Consider the following 22897-nt stretch of genomic DNA (forward strand, 5'->3'; position numbering starts at 1 on the left):
TTTCCATTTTTGTTCATTTGGATCCTTTTTCCATTTCTTGAAAGATTTCTTTTAGATTTTATAGCCTCTCTCACCTCACCTTTCAACCATGCCGGTAGTCATTAACTTTCTTCCCACCTTTTCTAATGCATGGAATACATCTGTTCTGGACTACCAAGAAGGTATTTTTAAACATCCATGCCTAAGGTAAACTCTTAACCTTTGCAGTTGTTCCTTTCAGTTTTTTCTCATTTTCTCATAGTCACCTTTTTGAAAGTTAATGCTGTCATAATAACTGGAGGGAGCGCAAGCTACTAAGTCAAATTTGATCAAGTTGTGATCACTATTGCCAAGCGGCTCCAACACTGTTACCTCTTGCACCAAATCCTGTGTTTCAGTAAGGACTAAGTCTAGAATAGTTTCCCCTCTTGTTGGTTCTTGAACCAGCTGCTCCATGATGCAGTCATTTGTTTCATCTAGGAACTTTATTTTTCTAGAATATCTTGATGTAACATTCACCCAGTCAAAACTGGGGTAATTGAAATCACCCATTATTACTGTGCTACTGATTTTGTTAGCTTCCCTAATTTCTTTTCCATCCTTATGTGCTCTGCTATTTTGTACTCTTACCCCCACAATGGATCACCTCTGCAGGTCAGTTGCATACTTTCTCCATGATTTTTTGGACATTTGTCCTCCTCTCAAACAAGCACTTAACGAGAAAATAATTCCCCAAAATTCAACTGTTAGTGAGTACACTACAATTTATGGAGGGATGATCAATAGGAAAACATGGATGGTCCTCTACACTGAATCAACTTGTAGCTAAATATAAAACAGACATTTTCTGCATAGCTTTAGCACTCCTAGCACAATATATCATAAACTACTGTGCTTGCAACTCTCTCGTACCTCTGTATAAAGCTACAGGGTCAAACAGCACTCTTTTTAGAAAGCTACTTAAAAGGAACCCAAGCTGGCTTTCATTTTGAGTAGTCGTACCTCAGTTACATTGTGCTGCTGCATTGATGCCAACTGATAGGGGTCCACATACAGTCCACTTGGAAGACGCTCCTTAATCATCACCCTGCAGTCAGCTGTGTGCTCAATAATGGCACCAAGTTCCATCTTAGAAATAAGGTCTCTACAATCATAATACAATATATAAAAATAAGATTCACAGAAACAGATAGAGCAGCTTTTAAACTAGAAAAAAGGGGAAAGCTGACAATCGCTGAGCAGGTAAACACTAAAAGTGCAATGCCTCTGTCTGTATCATATGTCAATCACAACGAGAGGCCCTATAACAGATACCTTTTCATCCAAAATTTATTAAATATATTTTAACACATAATCAACCTCCTCTAATACATAGGAACTCCTATCTAGACAATATATACATTAAAACATAACCAATCATTCATTACCCTGCATACTCACTACCCATACATACTCAAATCATCCATACACCACATAAAATCACCCAAAATCACCCAACATTTAATGATCATGTTGGGTGATTTTATGTGGTGTATGGATGATTTGAGTATGTATGGGTAGTGAGTATGCAGGGTAATGAATGATTGGTTATGTTTTAATGTATATATTGTCTAGATAGGAGTTCCTATGTATTAGAGGAGGTTGATTATGTGTTAAAATATATTTAATAAATTTTGGATGAAAAGGTATCTGTTATAGGGCCTCTGGTTGTGATTGACAATCGCTGAGCAGCACATAGTTCAGAGGATACTGATGAATCATTAGAGTTAGGGCATCCTAAAAGAGGTTCCATTAATAAGAAAAGTAGGCCAAGTGCCTATAATTATAAACTCACCTGAGCTAAAAGATTCCAATTTATCCCTGTCAACTGAAAAGCAGAACGTAAATTCAAACAAAAAACATTCTAGATTTTTTCATGGGTAAGGAGTTTCCCTTTCCAGCTTAGATGTTGCGTTCGTGCCTGCTCTTGCCCTCGCTCCACCCTCTCTACCTCTGAAGGGACTCCCTTCGAGTCTGATGGACAGTTGCTGCCGCGGCTTCTCCTCACCGTTTCTTCCCGGAGTCCCCGGGCTGGCCTGACGCTGCGGATCCGCCATGTTCCTGATGACGTAGGGCGTGTGTGCGTGCTCCAAAGTTTGTACCAGCAAGGGCGCGAACCTCGGGGGCATCCCCCCGTAGTGATGTCATCTGCTTCCAACATAAAAGGTCTTTGCTTACGCTTACGAATTGAGCTTGCAAGGGATTGATTGCGGGGATCATCTCAACCCACTTCATTCTCCGCTGCTCTGCCTCCTCGAACTTACCAGGGGTACCCACTCCTCGGGGGCCCCGCTCTCTCTTCTTGTTTTCAGATTGCTAAGACGGGATCCGGTACTCGCTCCTCGAGGGCCTATGTCCCTGAACGCTCAGAAGACTCCCTATTGCCTGGAAGCGATCGCAGATGTGAACATTGTTTCTATTCCAGTTGCATATAGGAACCGGTACTCGCTCCTCGAGGGCCATTGTTCCTAGAACTCTGAAGATTCTCTTCTGTCTAAGACGCTATCGCAGGTACGGAGATCGTGAGTTATTATTACAAACTGCAGATAGGAACCGGTGCTCGCTCCTCGAGGGCCCATGTTCCTAGAACTCTGAAGATTCTCTTCTATTTCAGAAGCTATTTCATATACAGATATTGTGAGTTCTTATTTCAGTTTGTATATAGGAACCAGTACTCGCCTAGAGGCTCCTGTTCCTGAATGTACTAACTATTCTCTATTGCCTAGAAACCATTACAGAGCTAGATAACTGAGTTACCATCACAGAGCTGTCCCTGGAACCAGGAACTCGCTCCTCGAGGGCCTAACTCTCTCCAGCTACTGAGCCTTCTTATTAATCTATGAGAGTGTATCATCTACTTCTGGTTATATATCCAGCATATCCTGTCTACTCACTATCTATGAGTCTGTCTCTACAGCTCAGCAAACCCGGAGATAGCAGTTCCAGGATCTGAGGGACTTCAGCCCTGCCGGGCACATCAGCTCACTACTGCCACCTCTGGTGGTTCTACTACCTGTCTAATAAAGAACTGTCTGTGTCTGTCTCCATACTCCAGCCTAGTCGGTGGTCCCTCTCATGATATCCTCCTGAGGGCGCTGTCATCTGCCATCGGCCCAAGGATTCACCATTCTACATTAGAGTGTTCATCTCTCACACTTCAAGAGCTGAGTACAACAAACTGCTACCTTGCAGTCTAACCCTCAACTGTTGCTAACATCTCCTTCCTCAGGAACTGTATCATAACCAATTGCTACTTCTTGCAGGAACCATAGAGATGGCCAACACCTCCCTTCTGGGGAACTCTCGTATATCAGGTTTACACTATGTGCGGAGATCCATAACAGATACTAACTCCTCCTCTATGGAAGAACAGATCTTATATGGTTGCTGACCTCTCCCCTCTGGGGAGCAACTCCATAACAGTTTGCTAACAGATTGCTAACCCTAGCAGAGTCGCTAACAGATTGCTAGCTCCTCCCCTCTGGGGGAGCAAAGCTCAACAGGATTGCTAACTCCTCCCCTTGGGAGGAGCAAACCCTAACAGACTGCTAATTCCTAGCAGCTCCTACATCAGTTTGCTAACTCTGCAGTCTAACCGATAAGAGAAGGGTGAAATATATTCTCTTTATATTTTATTTTGTAGTGTGTTAATGGGTATATAAGTCTATTCTTCAGTATGATAAGTTATGATTGGACTGCTCACATTTTGGGGAACCTTTCGCTTAGTTAATTCATAGTATGGAGCCAGTCCCGAAGAGCAGTAATAGTAAGAATGGTTGTAGTATGAAACTAGTTCTGCAGAGCAGTAATAGTAAGAATGGTTGTAGTATGGAACTAGTTCTGCAGAGCAGTTATAGTAAGAATGGTTGGATGCTGAGATTCTGTTTTGGACAATTGTGATTGGATGGTTTCCTTCTCTGTAGCCTTTTCTGATTGGTTAATTTGAAGCATTTGGTTGGTTTAAAAAAAGCAAAAAAAAAAGTGGAAATGTTTGATTGCAGAAATGTTTGATTGGACAGTTAGCTGATCGAGGGGTTAAAGGGGCACTTAGAGAAGTTAAGGCCATCACGGAAAGATTAAATGATTTCTTTGCTTCGGTGTTTACTGAAGAGGATGTTGGAGAGATACCCATTCTGGAGAAGGTTTTCATGGGTGATGATTCAGATGAACTGAACCAAATCATGGTGAACCTGGAATATGTGATAGGCTTGATTAACAAACTGAAGAGTAGTAAATCACTTGGACCGGATAGTATACACCCCAAGATTCTGAAAAAACTAAAAAATGAAATTTCAGACCTACTTCAATTAAGTTGTAACCTATCATTAAAATCATTCAATGTGCCTGAAGATTGGAAGATGGCCAATGTAATCCCTATATTTAAAAAGGGATCCAGGGGTGATCCAGGAAACTATAGACCGGTAAGCCTGACTTCAGTGCCGAGAAAAATCATGGAAACTGTTATAAAGAATAAAATCACAAAACATTTAGATAGACATGGTTTGATTGGACACAGCCAACATAGATTTACCCAAGGGAAGTCTTGCCTCACAAATCTCCTACACTTTTTTGAAGGGATGAATAAATACATGAACAAAGTAGAACCAGTAGATGTGGTGTATTTGGATTTTCTAAAAAAACTAAAAAGTCATGGGATAGGAGGTAATGCCCTTTTGTGGATTGCAAACTGGTTAAAAGACAAGAAACAGAGATTAGGATTAAATGGTCAATTTTTACAGTGGGAAAAAATAAACAATGGCGTGCCTCAGGGATCTGTACTTGGACCTGTGCTTTTTAATATATTTATAAATGATCTGGAAAGGGTACGACGAGTTAGGTGATCAAATTTGCGGATGACACAAAATTATGCAGATTAGTTAAATCTCAAGAAGATTGTGATGAATTGTGGGAGGACCATGCGAGACTGGAAAATTGGGCTTCCAAATGGTAGTTGAAATTTAACATGGACAAGTGGAAAGTGAGGAATATAGGGAAAAATAACCCTTGCTATAGTTACACAATTTTAGGTTCTGTCTTAGGAGTTACCATCCAGGAAAGAGATCTAGGCATCATAGTGGATAATACATTGAAATTGTCGGCTCAATGTGCTGTGGCAATCAAAAAAGCAAACAATTTTAGGAATTATTAGGATGGGAATGCCAATAAAATGGAAGGTGTCATAATGCTTCTGTTATCGCTCCATGATGAGACCACACCTTGAATACTGTGTGCAATTCTGGTCACCGCATCTCAAAAAAGATATAGTTGCGATGGAGAAGGTCCAGAGAAGAGCAACCAAAATGATAAAGGGGATGGAACAGCTCCCCTATGAGGAAAGGCTGAAGAGGTTAGGGCTGTTCAGCTTGGAGAAGAGACGGCTGAGGGGGGATATGAATTCTTTGCTTCCATGCCTTTTCTGCAGCCCAACGATTGGATGTGCTCGCTGGACCTCAAGAATGCTTACTCCCACATTCCGATGCACCCTGAATCCTGGAGTTACCTCTGTTTTCAAGTAAATCCCTGTCATTACCAGTACAAAGTCCTCCTCTTCAGACTTTCGTCCGCACCCAGAGTTTTTACGAAGTGTCTGGCAGTAGAGCTGGCCCACTTGAGGAAACAGGGCACTCAGTTGTTTCCATACCTGGACGATTGGCTAATAGTTGCACCAAATACCACCCAATTGCAATGAGACCTGGTCTCGACAATCCAATGTCTGGGGAAGCTGGAGTTCCTCATCAACTATGAGAAATCAAACCTCCAGCCACGCAGGTGCTCCAAATTCATTGGAGCGCTGATAGTCACTACGGTGGGGAAAGCGTTTCTACCGTTCGGCCGAGCCGCTACAAATCTTAGCAACACAGCTCATGAGCTGCAGGCGCCCTTCTGCCCATTGGATCCTGATGCTGTTAGGTCACATGGCAGCGGCCCTATTTGTTCTTCTACACCCTCGCCTGCATATGTGACATCTGCAATGGAGCCTCAAGCAGCAATGGATTCAATTCATCCATCTGCACTCCCTCTATGCAGAAGGAGTTAAGCTGGTGGCTGGCCCCAGCCACCCTTGTGACAGGGGTATCATTCCACCCTCCAGCCCATCAAATCATTCTTACCATGGACGTCTCCACCAGGGGTTGGGGAGCACACCTCGGCCACTGCAGACACAAGGTCTCTGGTCATCATGGGAGCGGTCTCAGCAAATCAATTTCCTGGAACTGCGGGCAGTAAGGAAAGCCCTCTGCAGGTTTCGCCACCTCCTTCATGGCAAGGTAGTCATGATCCACATGGACAACCACCAAGTGGCCATGTTCTACATCAACAAAGAAGGAGGGTCCAGTTCCTTGAGCCTATGCCAGGAAGCCGTGGAGATCCTAGAGTGGGCAGAGAAGCAATCGGTTTCCCTGCAGGCCACATACATCCCCAGTGTGGCCAACACCTGGGCAGACAAACTGAGCAGAATTTTTCATCCCGAGTGGGCTCTGCACGAGGGGGTTGTGAACGAATTGTTCCAAGAGTGGGGCATGCACTGCATGGACCTCTTCGCGACAGTGTTCAACAGAAAGGTGGGCAACCTTTGCTCCGTCTACCCCAGCAGGTAGAGCGTCACCCCGGATGCATTTCTCATTCTGTGTCCTATTAAGCTTATGTGCTAATATGTGACAGTATATGCAGCTGCAGGACATTGGCTAAGTCAGCAGAAAGTGAAGTTTATATTACATAATTTTATTAATTACCAGTAAAACTATTCTATATTATTTATTATCATTATGTTAAATTGTCATCCAGTTATAATGTTCTATATGTACCACTGTTCTATGTAAAGCCCCCTTATCTATGTTGGGCAGTTTATCGTTATATGTAAACCGGAGTGATTTATAGTCTCTATAAGAACCTCGGTATATAAAAATTAAAAATAAAATAAATAAATAAGGACATGGGAATAGTCTGTGTGGAAACCAACTACAAAGGAAAGTGCAGACATTGATAAGAGATGATCGATGTCTTCCTTGGGAAGTTAGTAGAGAAGGAGAACAAACATTTGGACATGAAAGAAAGAGAATAAATGTTTGGGTGCAGGTGGTCTAGGGAAAGGAAGCCAGGCCAGAGTGACATATTTAGAAATGATCAATACTTGGCAAAGGTAACTAGAAAAAAATGTATATAAGCCCTGTAAGATGGATCTTATGCATTCCTCCTTCCCAAACACACATACTGTGATTGGCAATCATTTATTTCCTATAAACATTTCACTAAATTTCTAAAATATCTCCGAGTCTCGTGCCTGATATATTGGGGCCAAGAACCAGGGGAAAGGAAGCCTGGAAGTCATGCAGTGGAATTGCATACCTATGAAATCCATCATTGAGAACCTCTCGCGTCAGAGTGACCTCTGGACATGCAGCCTCACCACCTAAATTTAAAAAACAAAACACACAATATTCTAATAAGAGAGTAGTTTTCAATGGAGTTGAGTGATTTTTCAACTGTGCATTTCTAAGTGCATTTCAGTGTAATGGCCATAGTTTCTAAACACCATTTTCTTTATTTCCCAGTTAAGGCAGCAAGGCCTTCTACTCATGGAAAAATTAAATTCTGCCATGAAGAAGATGAAGCAAATCAGCAGATGACATATTTCTTAAGCAGATCCTATCTAGCAAAAAAAAAACAAAAACAAAAACCTACTTGAAATTAACTGGAAGCCAAGAAAATCTCTAGCAAAGCCTTAGCCTCTCTCATCATGCTCAAACAGCAGCATCCCTCATTCATACCATGTGTCCCATCATGATATCAAGAGATCAACAACACCCAACATCAAGGGAACCCCTTGATATGTGGTCATGTGCGGTCACTATCTTAAGAACAGCCATTTTGTGACTGTCCTATTCAATAGCTGCCGTGCTTTATTCTTTTTAATTCTTTATTCAAATACTTTTTTATTGCATTTTTTGCTTTTTTATTTTTATAAAACCTGTATGTGCTTCATTTTCCCCGGCGCTCTGTCCGACCCACTTATCAATTACTTCTTTTTTCTTTCTCAAGTACTTATCTGAGAATACTGATCCGCCTGCCCGAACCCATAAAAGCGGCAGCAATCAGTATTCTCAGATAAGTACTTGAGAAAGAAAAAAGTAGTAATTGATAAGTGGGTCGGATGTTGGGTGTTGTTGATCTCTTGAATAAAGGGAACGAGGTTGGTTGTTGATTAGCCAACATGATATCAAAACAGCATTTGAAATTTAAACACCCTATCCAAAATGTATTGGTGGGTGAGCCTGGTAGCTCAGTGGCAGTGCTGTACACTGCCATGGGGAAGACCTAGGCTCAATTTTCAAGTCAGGACTTCCGTTACCCAGCCAGTGTGGAATACTGCAGAGGTAGCCTCAATGGTGACATTTAGTGGCCAGACTTGGGAACCCGTGTGTATGGTCCCAAGTTGAAGATTGTCGCTGCAATGACTAGGCTAAGTGAGTTGAGAAGCCGGATATAAAATAGGGGGAGGGAATCTCAAGTAGTTGTGAATCACTGAGAAACCAGTTCTGATTGAGATGTCTGCTCAAAGCAATAAGAGGACCAAAAAAAAAAGGCATATTGGTGAAAATGTGACTGAGAAAGCTGTCGCGACTCCAGAAGAGATGTGGCAGCACCAAAAGGAGATAAATCACAATTCACCAGATTGATCCTAAAGGTGTGCCAACACACAATGTAACTCAAAATCATACACCTAGTACCTTTCAAAAATGTTTTTAGTTTTTCTTTGTAATTTATATATTTTTTATGATTTTATATTACTGCTAATCAAACTCTTTCACTCATATATTTCTTGTGGTGCTCAGCCACTTTAAGCTGCCATCATGGGAAAAAACCCTTTTGTAAATTCTTCCATTGCTTATAAAGTATCATCTTTTATTTAATATTGAAAAATCTCCTAAATATTAAAAAGTCCCATAAAGATAGTACTAGTGCAGTGATTGCAAACGCCAGTCCTCAAGTGCCTCAAACAGGCTAAGTTTTTAGGATATCCACAATGAATATGCATGAGATAGATTTGCATACGATGGAGGCAGTGCATGCAAATCTTTCATATGCATATTCATTGTGGGTATCCTGAAATCCTGGCCTATCTGTGCCACTCGAGGACTGGAGTTCACCATCACTGTACAAGTCTCATCAAGCTCTTCATTCGATGCAACAACTATAAATAACACTGATTGATTATGCTCAGAACGACCTTTTTCAATGGGAATCGCTGATCTCACCAACTTACATTGTTAAACAACAACTGTATTCCCACAAATCAATAACATTTAATTAGACGCATGATTTTGACCGTCATAATAGGCAACATCGTATAGTACTAGTTGACTTTATTACTCTGCGTTATATATAATCATAGGTCAGTCCAAAATATTTTTTGACATTTTTGTTGCAAAATGTGACAACCACCACCTTTATAATAAAATATCAATATTGATGATTAGTCATTCATTGGTGTAGTATCTTTTTAAACTTGCCTTATCTTAGCTTTGTTGAATACATTCTTCGCCCACAGGTTTGCAGGTAACGGTACCAATGCCCGACACAAGGCCATGTTTCGGACAGCGAAGTCCTTTGTCAAGGGCTTACTTCTGCGTCAAAGAACAACACATAATTTTAAATTACTCAAACTCATACATTAAGTTACTCAGAACACTCACAGTCCTACTTACAATTATGGCAGGATAGCGGTTCATGGCATTTCTCGGAGTTTTTAAAAACGTTTCTCTTCCGGTCTATCCCGGATCTAAGGTATATCTAACAAGAGTTACTGACGTCACTCTGGGTTGTATCCAAAAAAGGTTACTTACGTCAATAAACACATGACTGTACAGACTCTCTTCTTAGTACAAGGAATTCCAGTCTATTGCGCTTTTTAAACCTGCTGGTGCTACCATATTCATGCGGAAGATCCATTGTTGCTCCCTCACATTTAAGACTACATTAGGGTCTCCACCTCTGGGATTCATAGGGACGTGTTCCATGATGCGCCACTGTAATAGTTGAAAAGTATGCTTTTTTTTCTATACAATGCTCTACCATTGGTGCTAAAACTTTTCCCATCAATATGCAGCTACGATGTTCCGTCAATCGTACCCGAATGGAAAGTTTAGTGCGACCTATGTAATAAAGATTACATGGGCAAACTATTAAGTAGACTACCCATGTAGACGAACAATTTGTGTATTGGCGGGCCACATATATTTTCCCTTGACCATCAACCCATTGATGGTCTAGTGACGTAGTAACTCTTGTTAGATATAACTTAGATCCGCAGCAATATTGCTAAATGTTTACAGTACAACTTTTACCATCTCATTCATTATTTAATCAATTATTTATTTAATCATTTTTTCCATTTTTTAGACAATAGGTGTCAGTTTTCTAGTTTAATTTTATACTCCGGTGCAGATTGCAACAAATTTATAACAGAGGCATTTTTTCCGCTGACCGCTGTCTGTTTCACATACGTGAAGTTTTGAGTAAACTTCCCCCTTCATTTGGATTGACAAAATAGTTGGCGCAGCATTCAGTGTTTAAATGTCTGTCATGTAGTTGTCTCTTGTTTAATATTTTACCGTGCCCCCATTGGTTGGTAATAAAAAAATTTTTTTATTAATGCAATGGATTTTTCTTCATTAATCGTCTTCCACTGTCACATATGGGTATTCTGAGTACACGCCCCCATTTCTGATTGACAACTCAGTGGTGCTCTTTTTAGTGTTTAAATGCCCGGCATTTAGATTGTTTCCATGTCTTGAGTGCATTGGAGATTGAGCTGTGACAATAAGTGTCCTGAAATGCATCAAATTGCATGTAATTTCATGACTGCATTAATACGTATGAAGAGTAGTTTTAAGACTGTGTGGCTCAGGAGGTGTTTATAGCTTTTGAATAATGGATATATATGAATATCTGTCTGAATTACCGTTTTTATCTGAAGAGCATAATATTTTTAATCATTATATTAATTAATTTTTTATATACAATCTGCTGTATGAATTGACCACTCCTGCTTGGTAACTAATCATGGCAATACTGTTAACTGACAACAGCACAACTTTGATTGGCACTAAAATCCACAGGTACCGTCTTATCCATTTTTTATTTATTTCATTCTTCCATTTTTTAGGCAATTAGTGCCATAGTTTTCTGATTTTAGTTTCATTCCCCTTTTTTATGATTTCTAATATTTATTATTCAATCCATTTTTTGATTAATCATAGTTTTTATTGTTTACATCTTCCAGACCATCGGATGTCTTTTATTCACACTCTATCTGATCAAGTTGAGGTAATGCTCATGTCATACAGTCATATAGCAGTTTCCTAGATATACATTGATAATGTTTATATGATGTATGCACACATTTTTTATTTCATATCACATTTACATGTTACCATTATATATGTCTGTTTTCCAATACGTTTTTTATGATTTATTTTATTTATAAAGATTTGTGTATCTGTTTGTATGCTGTAGCCCCTGACGCAGCCCCATTGTAAGAGGGTGAAACTCGGCCTGAGTCGGGCTTTTTTAAAAAGATATTTCTATAATAAAGAATCCAAAAATTTGGACATTTTGGCTTCTAATTCTCTAGTTGTTGCCTAATTGTAAGCAGGACCATGAGTGCTCTGAGTAACTTAATATATGAGTTTGAGTAATTAAAATTGTTATGTGTTGTTCTTTGACACAGAAGTAAGCCCTTGACAAAGGACTTCGCTGTCCGAAACACGGCCCCTTATCAGGCATTGGTACCGTTACCTGCAAACCTATGGGCGAAGAATGAATTCAACTAAGCTAAGTCAAGTTTAAAAAGATACTACACCAATGAATGACTAATCATCAATATTGCTATTTTATTATAAAGATGGAGGTTGCCACGATTTGCAACAAAAAATTTTAAAAAATAGTTTGGACTGACCTATGATTATATATAACGCAGAGTAATAAAGTCAAATAGTACTATACGATGATGCCTATTATGACGGTCAAAATCATGCGTCTAATTAAGTTATTGAATTGTGGGAATACAGTTGTTATTTAACAACTATAAATAATACATGTAATCTTGAAAAGTCCCAAAAAATAAAGTACTTAACTCATCAAAGGCTCTTAATGGATAAAAATGCCGATACGGCCATGTTTTGCAACTTCCACAGCTGCTTCAGTGCATTCTGAATATAAATAAATAAATTTATAAATAAATTTTTATTTATAAATAAATAAAAATTCTGTTCACAAGGGCTAAAAGGCAACTGACCATCCTGGAATCATTTATGAGGGAGAGTCTGATGGAGAGATCCACCTGAGGTGGGAGATGCAGAGGGCAGGACGGCCAGATGACTTCACTTCCTCCTAGATTAAGAACATAAGAAAATGCCATACTGGGTCAGACCAAGGGTCCATCAAGCCCAGCATCCTGTTTCCAACAGTGGCCAATCCAGGCCATAAGAACCTGGCAAGTACCCAAAAACTAAGTCTATTCCATGTAACCATTGCTAATGGCAGTGGCTATTCTCTAAGTGAACTTAATAGCAGGTAATGGACTTCTCCTCCAAGAACTTATCCAATCCTTTTTTAAACACAGCTATACTAACTGCATGAACCACGTTCTCTGGCAACAAATTCCAGAGTTTAATTGTGCGTTGAGTAAAAAAGAACTTTCTCCGATTAGTTTTAAATGTGCCCCATGCTAACTTCATGGAGTGTCCCCTAGTCCTTCTACTATCCGAAAGAGTAAATAACCGATTCACATCTACCCGTTCTAGACCTCTCATGATTTTAAACACCTCTATCATATCCCCCCTCAGTCGTCTCTTCTCCAAGCTGAAAAGTCCTAACCTCTTTAGTCTTTCTTCATAGGGGAGTTGTTCCATTCCCCTTATCATTTTGGTAGCCCTTCTCTGTACCTTCTCCATCGCAATTATATCTTTTTTGAGATGCGGCGACCAGAATTGTACACAGTATTCAAGGTGCGGTCTCACCATGGAGCGATACAGAGGCATTATGACATTTTCCGTTTTATTCATCATTCCTTTTCTAATAATTCCCAACATTCTGTTTGCTTTTTTGACTGCCGCAGCACACTGAACCGACGATTTCAATGTGTTATCCACTATGACACCTAGATCTCTTTCTTGGGTTGTAGCACCTAATATGGAACCCAACATCGTGTAATTATAGCATGGGTTATTTTTCCCTATATGCATCACCTTGCACTTATCCACATTAAATTTCATCTGCCATTTGGATGCCCAATTTTCCAGTCTCACAAGGTCTTCCTGCAATTTATCACAATCTGCTTGTGATTTAACTACTCTGCACAATTTTGTGTCATCTGCAAATTTGATTATCTCACTCGTCGTATTTCTTTCCAGATCATTTATAAATATATTGAACAGTAAGGGTCCCAACACAGAACCCTGAGGTACTCCACTGTCCACTCCCTTCCACTGAGAAAATTGCGCATTTAATCCTACTCTCTGTTTCCTGTCTTTTAGCCAATTTGCAATCCACGAAAGGACATCGCCACCTATCCCATGACTTTTTACTTTTCCTAGAAGCCTCTCATGAGGAACTTTGTCAAACGCCTTCTGAAAATCCAAGTATACTATATCTACCGGTTCACCTTTATCCACATGTTTATTAACTCCTTCAAAAAAGTGAAGCAGATTTGTGAGGCAAGACTTGCCCTGGGTAAAGCCATGCTGACTTTGTTCCATTAAACCATGTCTTTCTATATGTTCTGTGATTTTGATGTTTATAACACTTTCCACTATTTTTCCTGGCACTGAAGTCAGGCTAACCGGTCTGTAGTTTCCCGGATCGCCCCTGGAGCCCTTTTTAAATATTGGGGTTACATTTGCTATCCTCCAGTCTTCAGGTACAATGGATGATTTTAATGATAAGTTACAAATTTTTACTAATAGGTCTGAAATTTCATTTTTTAGTTCCTTCAGAACTCTGGGGTGTATACCATCCGGTCCAGGTGATTTACTACTCTTCAGTTTGTCAATCAGGCCTACCACATCTTCTAGGTTCACCGTGATTTGATTCAGTCCATCTGAATCATTACCCATGAAAACCTTCTCCATTACGGGTACCTCCCCAACATCCTCTTCAGTAAACACCGAAGCAAAGAAATCATTTAATCTTTCCGCGATGGCCTTATCTTCTCTAAGTGCCCCTTTAACCCCTCGATCATCTAACGGTCCAACTGACTCCCTCACAGGCTTTCTGCTTCGGATATATTTAAAAAAGTTTTTACTGTGAGTTTTTGCCTCTACAGCCAACTTCTTTTCAAATTCTCTCTTAGCCTGTCTTATCAATGTCTTACATTTAACTTGCCAATGTTTATGCATTATCCTATTTTCTTCTGTTGGATCCTTCTTCCAATTTTTGAATGAAGATCTTTTGGCTAAAATAGCTTCTTTCACCTCCCCTTTTAACCATGCCGGTAATCGTTTTGCCTTCTTTCCACCTTTCTTAATGTGTGGAATACATCTGGACTGTGCTTCTAGAATGGTATTTTTTAACAATGACCACGCCTCTTGGACATTTTTTACTTTTGTAGCTGCTCCTTTCAGTTTTTTTCTAACAATTTTTCTCATTTTATCAAAGTTTCCCTTTTGAAAGTTTAGCACGAGAGCCTTGGATTTGCACACTGTTCCTTTTCCAGTCATTAAATCAAATTTGATCATATTATGATCACTATTGCCAAGTGGCCCCACCACCGTTACCTCTCTCACCAAGTCCTGTGCTCCACTGAGAATTAGATCTAAAATTGCTCCCTCTCTCGTCGGTTCCTGAACCAATTGCTCCATAAAGCTATCATTTATTCCATCCAGGAACGTTATCTCTCTAGCGTGACCCGATGATACATTTACCCAGTCTATATTGGGGTAATTGAAGTCTCCCATTATTACTGCACTACCAATTTAGTTAGCTTCCCTAATTTCTCTTAGCATTTCACTGTCCATCTCACCATCTTGACCAGGTGGACGGTAGTATACCCCTATCACTGTAGTCTTCCCTGATACACAAGGGATTTCTACCCATAAAGATTCAATTTTGTATTTAGTCTCATGCAGGATGTTTATCCTGTTGGACTCTATGCCATCCCGGACATAAAGCGCCACACCTCCTCCCGACTGCTCCTCTCTGTCATTGCGATATAATTTGTACCCCGGTATAGCACTGTCCCATTGGTTATCCTCTTTCCACCATGTCTCTGAGATGCCAATTAAGTCTATGTCATCATTTACTGCTATACATTCTAGTTCTCCCATCTTACTTCTTAGACTTCTGGCATTAGCATACAAACATTTCAAAGTTTGTTTTTTGATTGTATTTTTATTCTGCTTTTTAATTGATAGGGATAAGTTAGAATTTTTTAGCTCAGGTGAGTTTTTAGTTACAGGCACTTGGACTACTTTTCTAATTATTGGAACCTCACTGTCGGGATGCCCTAATTCTAATGCATCATTAGTATCCTTTAAAGATACATCTCTCCGAACCATGCGCTGCTGAGCGACTGTCGGCTTTCCCCTTTGTTCTAGTTTAAAAGCTGCTCTATCTCCTTTTTAAAGGTTTGCGCCAGCAGTCTGGTTCCACCCTGGTTAAGGTGGAGCCCATCCCTTCGGATTGCATCTTCATAAAGGATTGTTCATGCTCTTTCTTTCGACATACGGAGATCAGCTGATCCAGTTACAGCGATAGTTTCAGATATCTTAAATGGAAAGTTAAGTCCCTCTGAAGCAAAAGATCCAAAACGCCAGCTGACATTGGAGTTTGGTTCTCTTATATCAATGTGCTCTTTTCTTATTTGTGCCTTTAGGCGTTTATCATCTGCAATTTAAAAGCTATACTTAAAATAATATTAAAGTGAGTGCGTTCCAGCACCTTCTGTGGACTGGGAATGGATGATCGAGTAATCCGGCTAACCTCCTTCTTTAAGGAGGTCTTACACTTTCACCTGGCTTGTGTCTCAAATAGTTGTGTTCAATTGTGGGTTTTTTGCCCTTACTAATTTTGTTTGTGCTGTGCCTCTTTATATGTGGTTTGGAATTTCTAACAATACAGAAAAATAAAAGTACACATTAAACAGTGAATTGCAAAGCAGACCACATATGGGGAGATAAAGTAAAAAGGAAATTAGCATAAGAAAAAATAAGACATTATCTAAGGCCAACTTATTTTCCCCTCTATGGACCACCACTAGGAGTGGCCATCCTATTGCCCAGAAAATTATCCAGCTGGGTAACATCATAAAATATATAACTGTTACAGTGATATTTAAGTACACATTTATATGGATACTTTAATTGAAAATTCACACCCATATCCAAAACCCTCTGTCTTCTTTCAAGAAATAGTTTATGACGAAAATTGAGTACCTCTCACATCATCAGAAAATATAGAAATCTTCTGATCACAGAAGACATTTTTATTATAAAAAATAGTTTCAAAAGCAATTGCCTATCAGATTCTTTAAGAAATTCAACCAAAAGGGTATCTCTATCTTTAATTAAAAAATCAAATTTTCTCCAAAAAAAAGCAGATAAATCAAAAGGGTCTTGTTGAGAATCATTTACTGCGATCGGAGATTTTACAGAGACAAATAATAAGCTTTGATAATCAACAGGATAGTTAGTTCCTCAACTGGCTCTGCCCCCCTTTTCATCCGCACACCTCCACAAGACCCACTCGTCCAGCCCTTCAAGGAACTCTCCGCACTCCCTCTATCAAACCCTACAAACTTATCTCAACTTTGAACAGAGCTTTCTCCCTCGCTAGCCCTACTCTTTGGAACTCTCTCCCTCCAGATCTGCGCACTGAGACTTCCACTCCTAAGTTTAAAAAAAACCTAAAAACATGGCTCTTCCTACAGGCCTACCCGTCCTCTACCCCCACCATATAACTGTAATCTGGAATCCCCGTTTTTGCCATTGATTAGCTTTGTAATTATGTAAATAAGTTCTATTTGTTTCTGTAATTTATGTAATTTTTTGGTGTTTCTTGTTCCTCCGTTTTTACCTGACAGTTCTCTGTTCCATGTAAAGGCCTTTGCCTATAATTTCTAAGTTAATTGTAAACAGATACGATGTGCTAACTGTCATCGGTATATTAAAAAATGCCAAATAAATAAATAAATAGTTTCTTTAGAAATACCTAAAAAGTCAATTAGAAACTTCTCAAGCATTTCCATGGGAGACATAATAGGACATCTGGGAAAATTCAATATTCAAAGATTACATCTTCTAACATGATTTCCCAGATTTTCCACTCTCCTCTACAAATTTAAATTCTCTCTCAATCACATTGCTGTGCTCAATTGCACTAGAAATCTTACTTTCAATGGAAATGAACTTCTTAGCACGATCTTGAATGCTCTGAAAGTGATTATTTAATTGTAGTCATAACACCTATGGATTCCAACACAGAGTCAATCATAGATGATAAAGAAGCCTCTAATAAAGTGATGGTAATTCATAAAGAGTCTAGCGTTATCGTGGCTGATTTATTTAGATGACTCAAGGGCATCAAAGAGTTCAAGATGTTAGGCACACAAGCCGCACTCAAGAACTGAGAAGGGGGAGGACAAGAACTATCTATTCCCTCATCCATTCCCTCATCCTTTTCTCACAACACGACCGGTCCGTGAAGGAACCATCTTCGGACCCGAGTAGGAGCTGGGAGAGAGGCCCGCGCAGCCGGCGCTCGAGCCCATCGGGGTAAGGCCCTTAACTCTCGCCCGACCACCGTGGGCCCCGCCCTGGCCACGCGGGGATCTTACCTTTGCGCTGCCCTTTTCTTCTCGGACAGCAGCTTACAGCCGCTCCTCGCTGCCTCAATCCAGCCCCTCCGGCCGAGCGACTCGATCCGGGGAGGAGTCCACCAGGGTTGGGCCTAGTCCTGCAGACCGACCGACGCCGCCTCTGCCTCCGATCATCGAAGTCGCGCCGCTGACGTCACCCGAGCGCGCCGGCAGAGGATTTAAAGGGCCGACACGCTACCAGGCGCCCTTTTCTCACAACACGACCGGTCCGTGAAGGAACCATCTTCGGACCCGAGTAGGAGCTGGGAGAGAGGCCCGCGCAGCCGGCGCTCGAGCCCATCGGGGTAAGGCCCTTAACTCTCGCCCGACCACCGTGGGCCCCGCCCCGGCCACGCGGGGATCTTACCTTTGCGCTGCCCTTTTCTTCTCGGACAGCAGCTTACAGCCGCTCCTCGCTGCCTCAATCCAGCCCCTCCGGCCGAGCGACTCGATCCGGGGAGGAGTCCACCAGGGTTGGGCCTAGTCCTGCAGACCGACCGACGCCGCCTCTGCCTCCGATCATCGAAGTCGCGCCGCTGACGTCACCCGAGCGCGCCGGCAGAGGATTTAAAGGGCCGACACGCTACCAGGCGCCCTTTTCTCACAACACGACCGGTCCGTGAAGGAACCATCTTCGGACCCGAGTAGGAGCTGGGAGAGAGGCCCGCGCAGCCGGCGCTCGAGCCCATCGGGGTAAGGCCCTTAACTCTCGCCCGACCACCGTGGGCCCCGCCCCGGCCACGCGGGGATCTTACCTTCGCGCTGCCCTTTTCTTCTCGGACAGCAGCTTACAGCCGCTCCTCGCTGCCTCAATCCAGCCCCTCCGGCCGAGCGACTCGATCCGGGGAGGAGTCCACCAGGGTTGGGCCTAGTCCTGCAGACCGACCGACGCCGCCTCTGCCTCCGATCATCGAAGTCGCGCCGCTGACGTCACCCGAGCGCGCCGGCAGAGGATTTAAAGGGCCGACACGCTACCAGGCGCCCTTTTCTCACAACACGACCGGTCCGTGAAGGAACCATCTTCGGACCCGAGTAGGAGCTGGGAGAGAGGCCCGCGCAGCCGGCGCTCGAGCCCATCGGGGTAAGGCCCTTAACTCTCGCCCGACCACCGTGGGCCCCGCCCCGGCCACGCGGGGATCTTACCTTTGCGCTGCCCTTTTCTTCTCGGACAGCAGCTTACAGCCGCTCCTCGCTGCCTCAATCCAGCCCCTCCGGCCGAGCGACTCGATCCGGGGAGGAGTCCACCAGGGTTGGGCCTAGTCCTGCAGACCGACCGACGCCGCCTCTGCCTCCGATCATCGAAGTCGCGCCGCTGACGTCACCCGAGCGCGCCGGCAGAGGATTTAAAGGGCCGACACGCTACCAGGCGCCCTTTTCTCACAACACGACCGGTCCGTGAAGGAACCATCTTCGGACCCGAGTAGGAGCTGGGAGAGAGGCCTGCGCAGCCGGTGCTCGAGCCCATCGGGGTAAGGCCCTTAACTCTCGCCCGACCACCGTGGGCCCCGCCCCGGCCACGCGGGGATCTTACCTTTGCGCTGCCCTTTTCTTCTCGGACAGCAGCTTACAGCCGCTCCTCGCTGCCTCAATCCAGCCCCTCCGGCCGAGCGACTCGATCCGGGGAGGAGTCCACCAGGGTTGGGCCTAGTCCTGCAGACCGACCGACGCCGCCTCTGCCTCCGATCATCGAAGTCGCGCCGCTGACGTCACCCGAGCGCGCCGGCACACGTTTAAAAAGACGACAAGACACCAGGCGTCGCGCGCCGAAGGAGCGCGACAAAGGGGCCTGCCCCTTTGTGCGCCCCTTAGTGCGGACCCTAAGAGCGGAGCTGTACCCCACAGAGGCAACCAAATTCAAAGCACAACATTACCAAACAAACAGTTAGCATTCAGACTACCAATCCTACAAGCAAGCCCTTTACAACACAGACAACCCTATGAGACGCCGCAGTCTGCACTAACGACACAGCGTCAAAAATAATTCTTCACTGCTCAGACAACCGGACTCCACATTTGCAGACGAACAGACAGCACCGACTGAAAATAGACTTCACAGACTTCACAAAAAACAAAACTAACTAAACTAACAAACACTACCACCAGACAACTCAACTACTACCCAGACTACCAGACGCCACCACCAGACAACTCAACTACTACCCAGACTACCAGACGCCACCACCAGACAACGCAACTACTACCCAGACTACCAGACGCCACCACCAGACAACGCAACTACTACCCAGACTACCAGACGCCACCACCAGACAACGCAACTACTACCCAGACTACCAGACGCCACCACCAGACAACGCAACTACTACCCAGACTACCAGACGCCAACACCAGACAACGCAACTACTACCCAGACTACCAGACGCCAACACCAGACAACTCAAATACCACTCAAACAACCATCTATTGTGAACTCAGACAACCCAACAAATACCTAGACAACTAAACGCCACCAACTAATCAACTCAGCTACTGATCTAACATCCAGTCGCCACATCACTGACAACTCAGCCAATCACTGACAACTCAGCCAATACTCACCAACACCACTTTCGCTCCTAACAATGCAAACAATGTACCACGGTCTCCCTATACCGATTCTCCATCATAGAACACTACTCTCAGGAAAACCAAACATACTCTACAATCAACGAACCTACAAATCCCTCATCCCCATCATGATTACTCCAATCACACAACTTCTAGGATTCACTCTGTTCTCACTGATTCTATTTAATGCTCAATCACTATCCAAGAAATCTCTGATTTTAAATGATCTTCTCCTAGATGCAAACCCAGACCTATGTGCTATAACAGAAACATGGTTTAAATCTACAGATATAGCATTAATTAACCAACTACCAACTCAGACTTACGACTTTTTCTCTATCCCACGACAGAAAAAAAGGGGTGGGGGCATTCTCTTAGCAGCTAAGAAAGATCTTAGATTCTCTCAGCACCCAATCAAATCTGACTCGAAATTGGAAACAGGTCTTTTCAAATCAGACTCTCTACTAATCCTTCTAGTATATGCCCCCCCAGGACTTCTAGAAGCAGATCCATCACCATTCCTAGAAATCTTAGCTTCATATCTAAAACCAGACTTCCCAACGATAATCCTAGGAGATTTCAACCTGCACGTTGATAACCCCACACTCTCAACCAGCTGCGAAACCATTCTTACAGCCATGTCTGCAATGGGATTCAAACAAATAATCAATGAACCCACCCACAAAGCTGGTCACACACTGGACCTAATCTTTGTGAACCCAGGTATTACACATACAGTACAACCCACATGCCAAAAAGTTCCCTGGTCAGACCATTCTTTAATCTCCACCACCTTCTCAATGACCCAAACGAACAATAAACACTCCCCTCAACACTCATTTCTTTACAGAAAAGTATGCCCCTCGGATGAACTCAGCAATCATCTAATCACGGAACTCTCACACATAGATGTCACATCACCTAATACAGCCGTAAATTCCTGGTCCAACATAACAGAATCTGTGGCAAACAAACTGTGTCCATGGATAACAAAAAAAGTCAAACAAGGTGCATCAAAAAGGCAGCCATGGTTTTCTAACGAACTCAAAAGCCTTAAACTTAACCTACGTCAAAAAGAAAGTAAATGGCGGAAAGCTCCTTCCCCCACTACACTTTCTACATTCAAACTCGCCCTCCATTCATACAAGAGCTCCACTCTAAAAACAAAAAGGGACTTCTACGCTCAAAAGATTCATAACATTATATTCGACTCTAAAGCGCTATTCACATTTGTCTCCAATCTAACTCATGAAAACCCTTCTGACATACCACCTAACCAAGCTCAAACAAAAGCTGATGAGCTGGCACTCTTCTTCAGTAAGAAAATCACGAACCTGCTATCACAATTAAAGCCTAATACAGGCTCACCAGCTAGCAATTATGTACTCCATAATAAAGACATTTCCCTCCAATCTCTTGAACTCACCACTTCCTCAGAGATCCAAACACTTCTTAAAAAAATGAAACCCTCATCGCATCCATTAGACCAGATCCCGTCAAAATTACTACTGCTAATCCCGGACACCATAACCAAAACCCTAGCAGACATCATAAACTGCTCATTCACCCAGGGTTTCTATCCAGACAACCTCAAACTAGCATCCATCAAACCGCTCCTTAAGAAGCCTAACTTGGACCCCAATGATCCCAACAGCTTCCGTCCAATCTCAAATCTGCCTTTCATTGCCAAGGTGATGGAGAAACTAGTCAACACACAACTATCGGATTACATAGAGGAACACGGAATTCTATTCCCTACTCAATTTGGTTTCAGAAAGGCATCAAGCACCGAATCCCTTCTCATTTCACTGACTGACTACATTATATTGGGCCTAGACAAAGGACAGGCCTTCCTTCTGATTCTATTGGACCTATCTGCAGCGTTCGATACTGTCAACCACGCCATATTACTAAAACAACTGGCGAACATCGGTATTGCAGGATCAGCACTAACATGGTTCAAGACATTCTTAGAAAACAGAGGTTTCAAGGTTAAAATTCACAACAAAGAATCCCCCAGATACCCATCTTCGCAAGGAGTTCCTCAGGGTTCCTCCCTTTCACCGACACTTTTCAACTTATACCTTCTCCCGCTTTGCCAATTGCTAAACAAATTGAACCTTAAACACTTCATATTTGCCGACGATGTCCAGATTCTGATCCCCATTAAAGAATCCATCACTAAAGCTCTAGAACTTTGGGAAAATTGTTCTCATGAAATCAACGATCTCTTATCCAGCTTAAATTTAATTCTAAACCAATCAAAAAGCGAATTCATTCTAATCTCTCCAGACAATTGCAAAATCACTACAAACCCTCCAGCCAACTTGCAAACCTCAAAAGTAAGAGATTTAGGAGTTTCCATAGACAACCGATTAAATTTTAAATCATTTATCAACCAAACAACCAAAGACTGCTTCCACAAACTGCACGTATTAAAAAGGATAAAACCCCTATTTCACT

The 22897-nt window shown here is 42.4% G+C and overlaps 1 protein-coding gene across 1 annotated transcript in view; it reads right to left on the reverse strand.

Moving 5' to 3' along the window:
• Positions 1-22897, reverse strand: part of PIGX (phosphatidylinositol glycan anchor biosynthesis class X) — a 53383-nt gene that overhangs the window by 26617 nt on the left and 3869 nt on the right. The window contains exons 2-3 of the mRNA XM_029615166.1: positions 7363-7426; positions 982-1123 (exon numbers count right to left, since the gene is read on the reverse strand). Of these exons, the coding sequence (XP_029471026.1) occupies positions 982-1123; positions 7363-7426 (206 nt within the window). The remainder of the gene's footprint in view (positions 1-981; positions 1124-7362; positions 7427-22897) is intronic.

The sequence above is a fragment of the Rhinatrema bivittatum genome, chromosome 9 (assembly GCF_901001135.1).
Source record: "Rhinatrema bivittatum chromosome 9, aRhiBiv1.1, whole genome shotgun sequence".
Lineage (NCBI taxonomy): Eukaryota > Metazoa > Chordata > Amphibia > Gymnophiona > Rhinatrematidae > Rhinatrema > Rhinatrema bivittatum.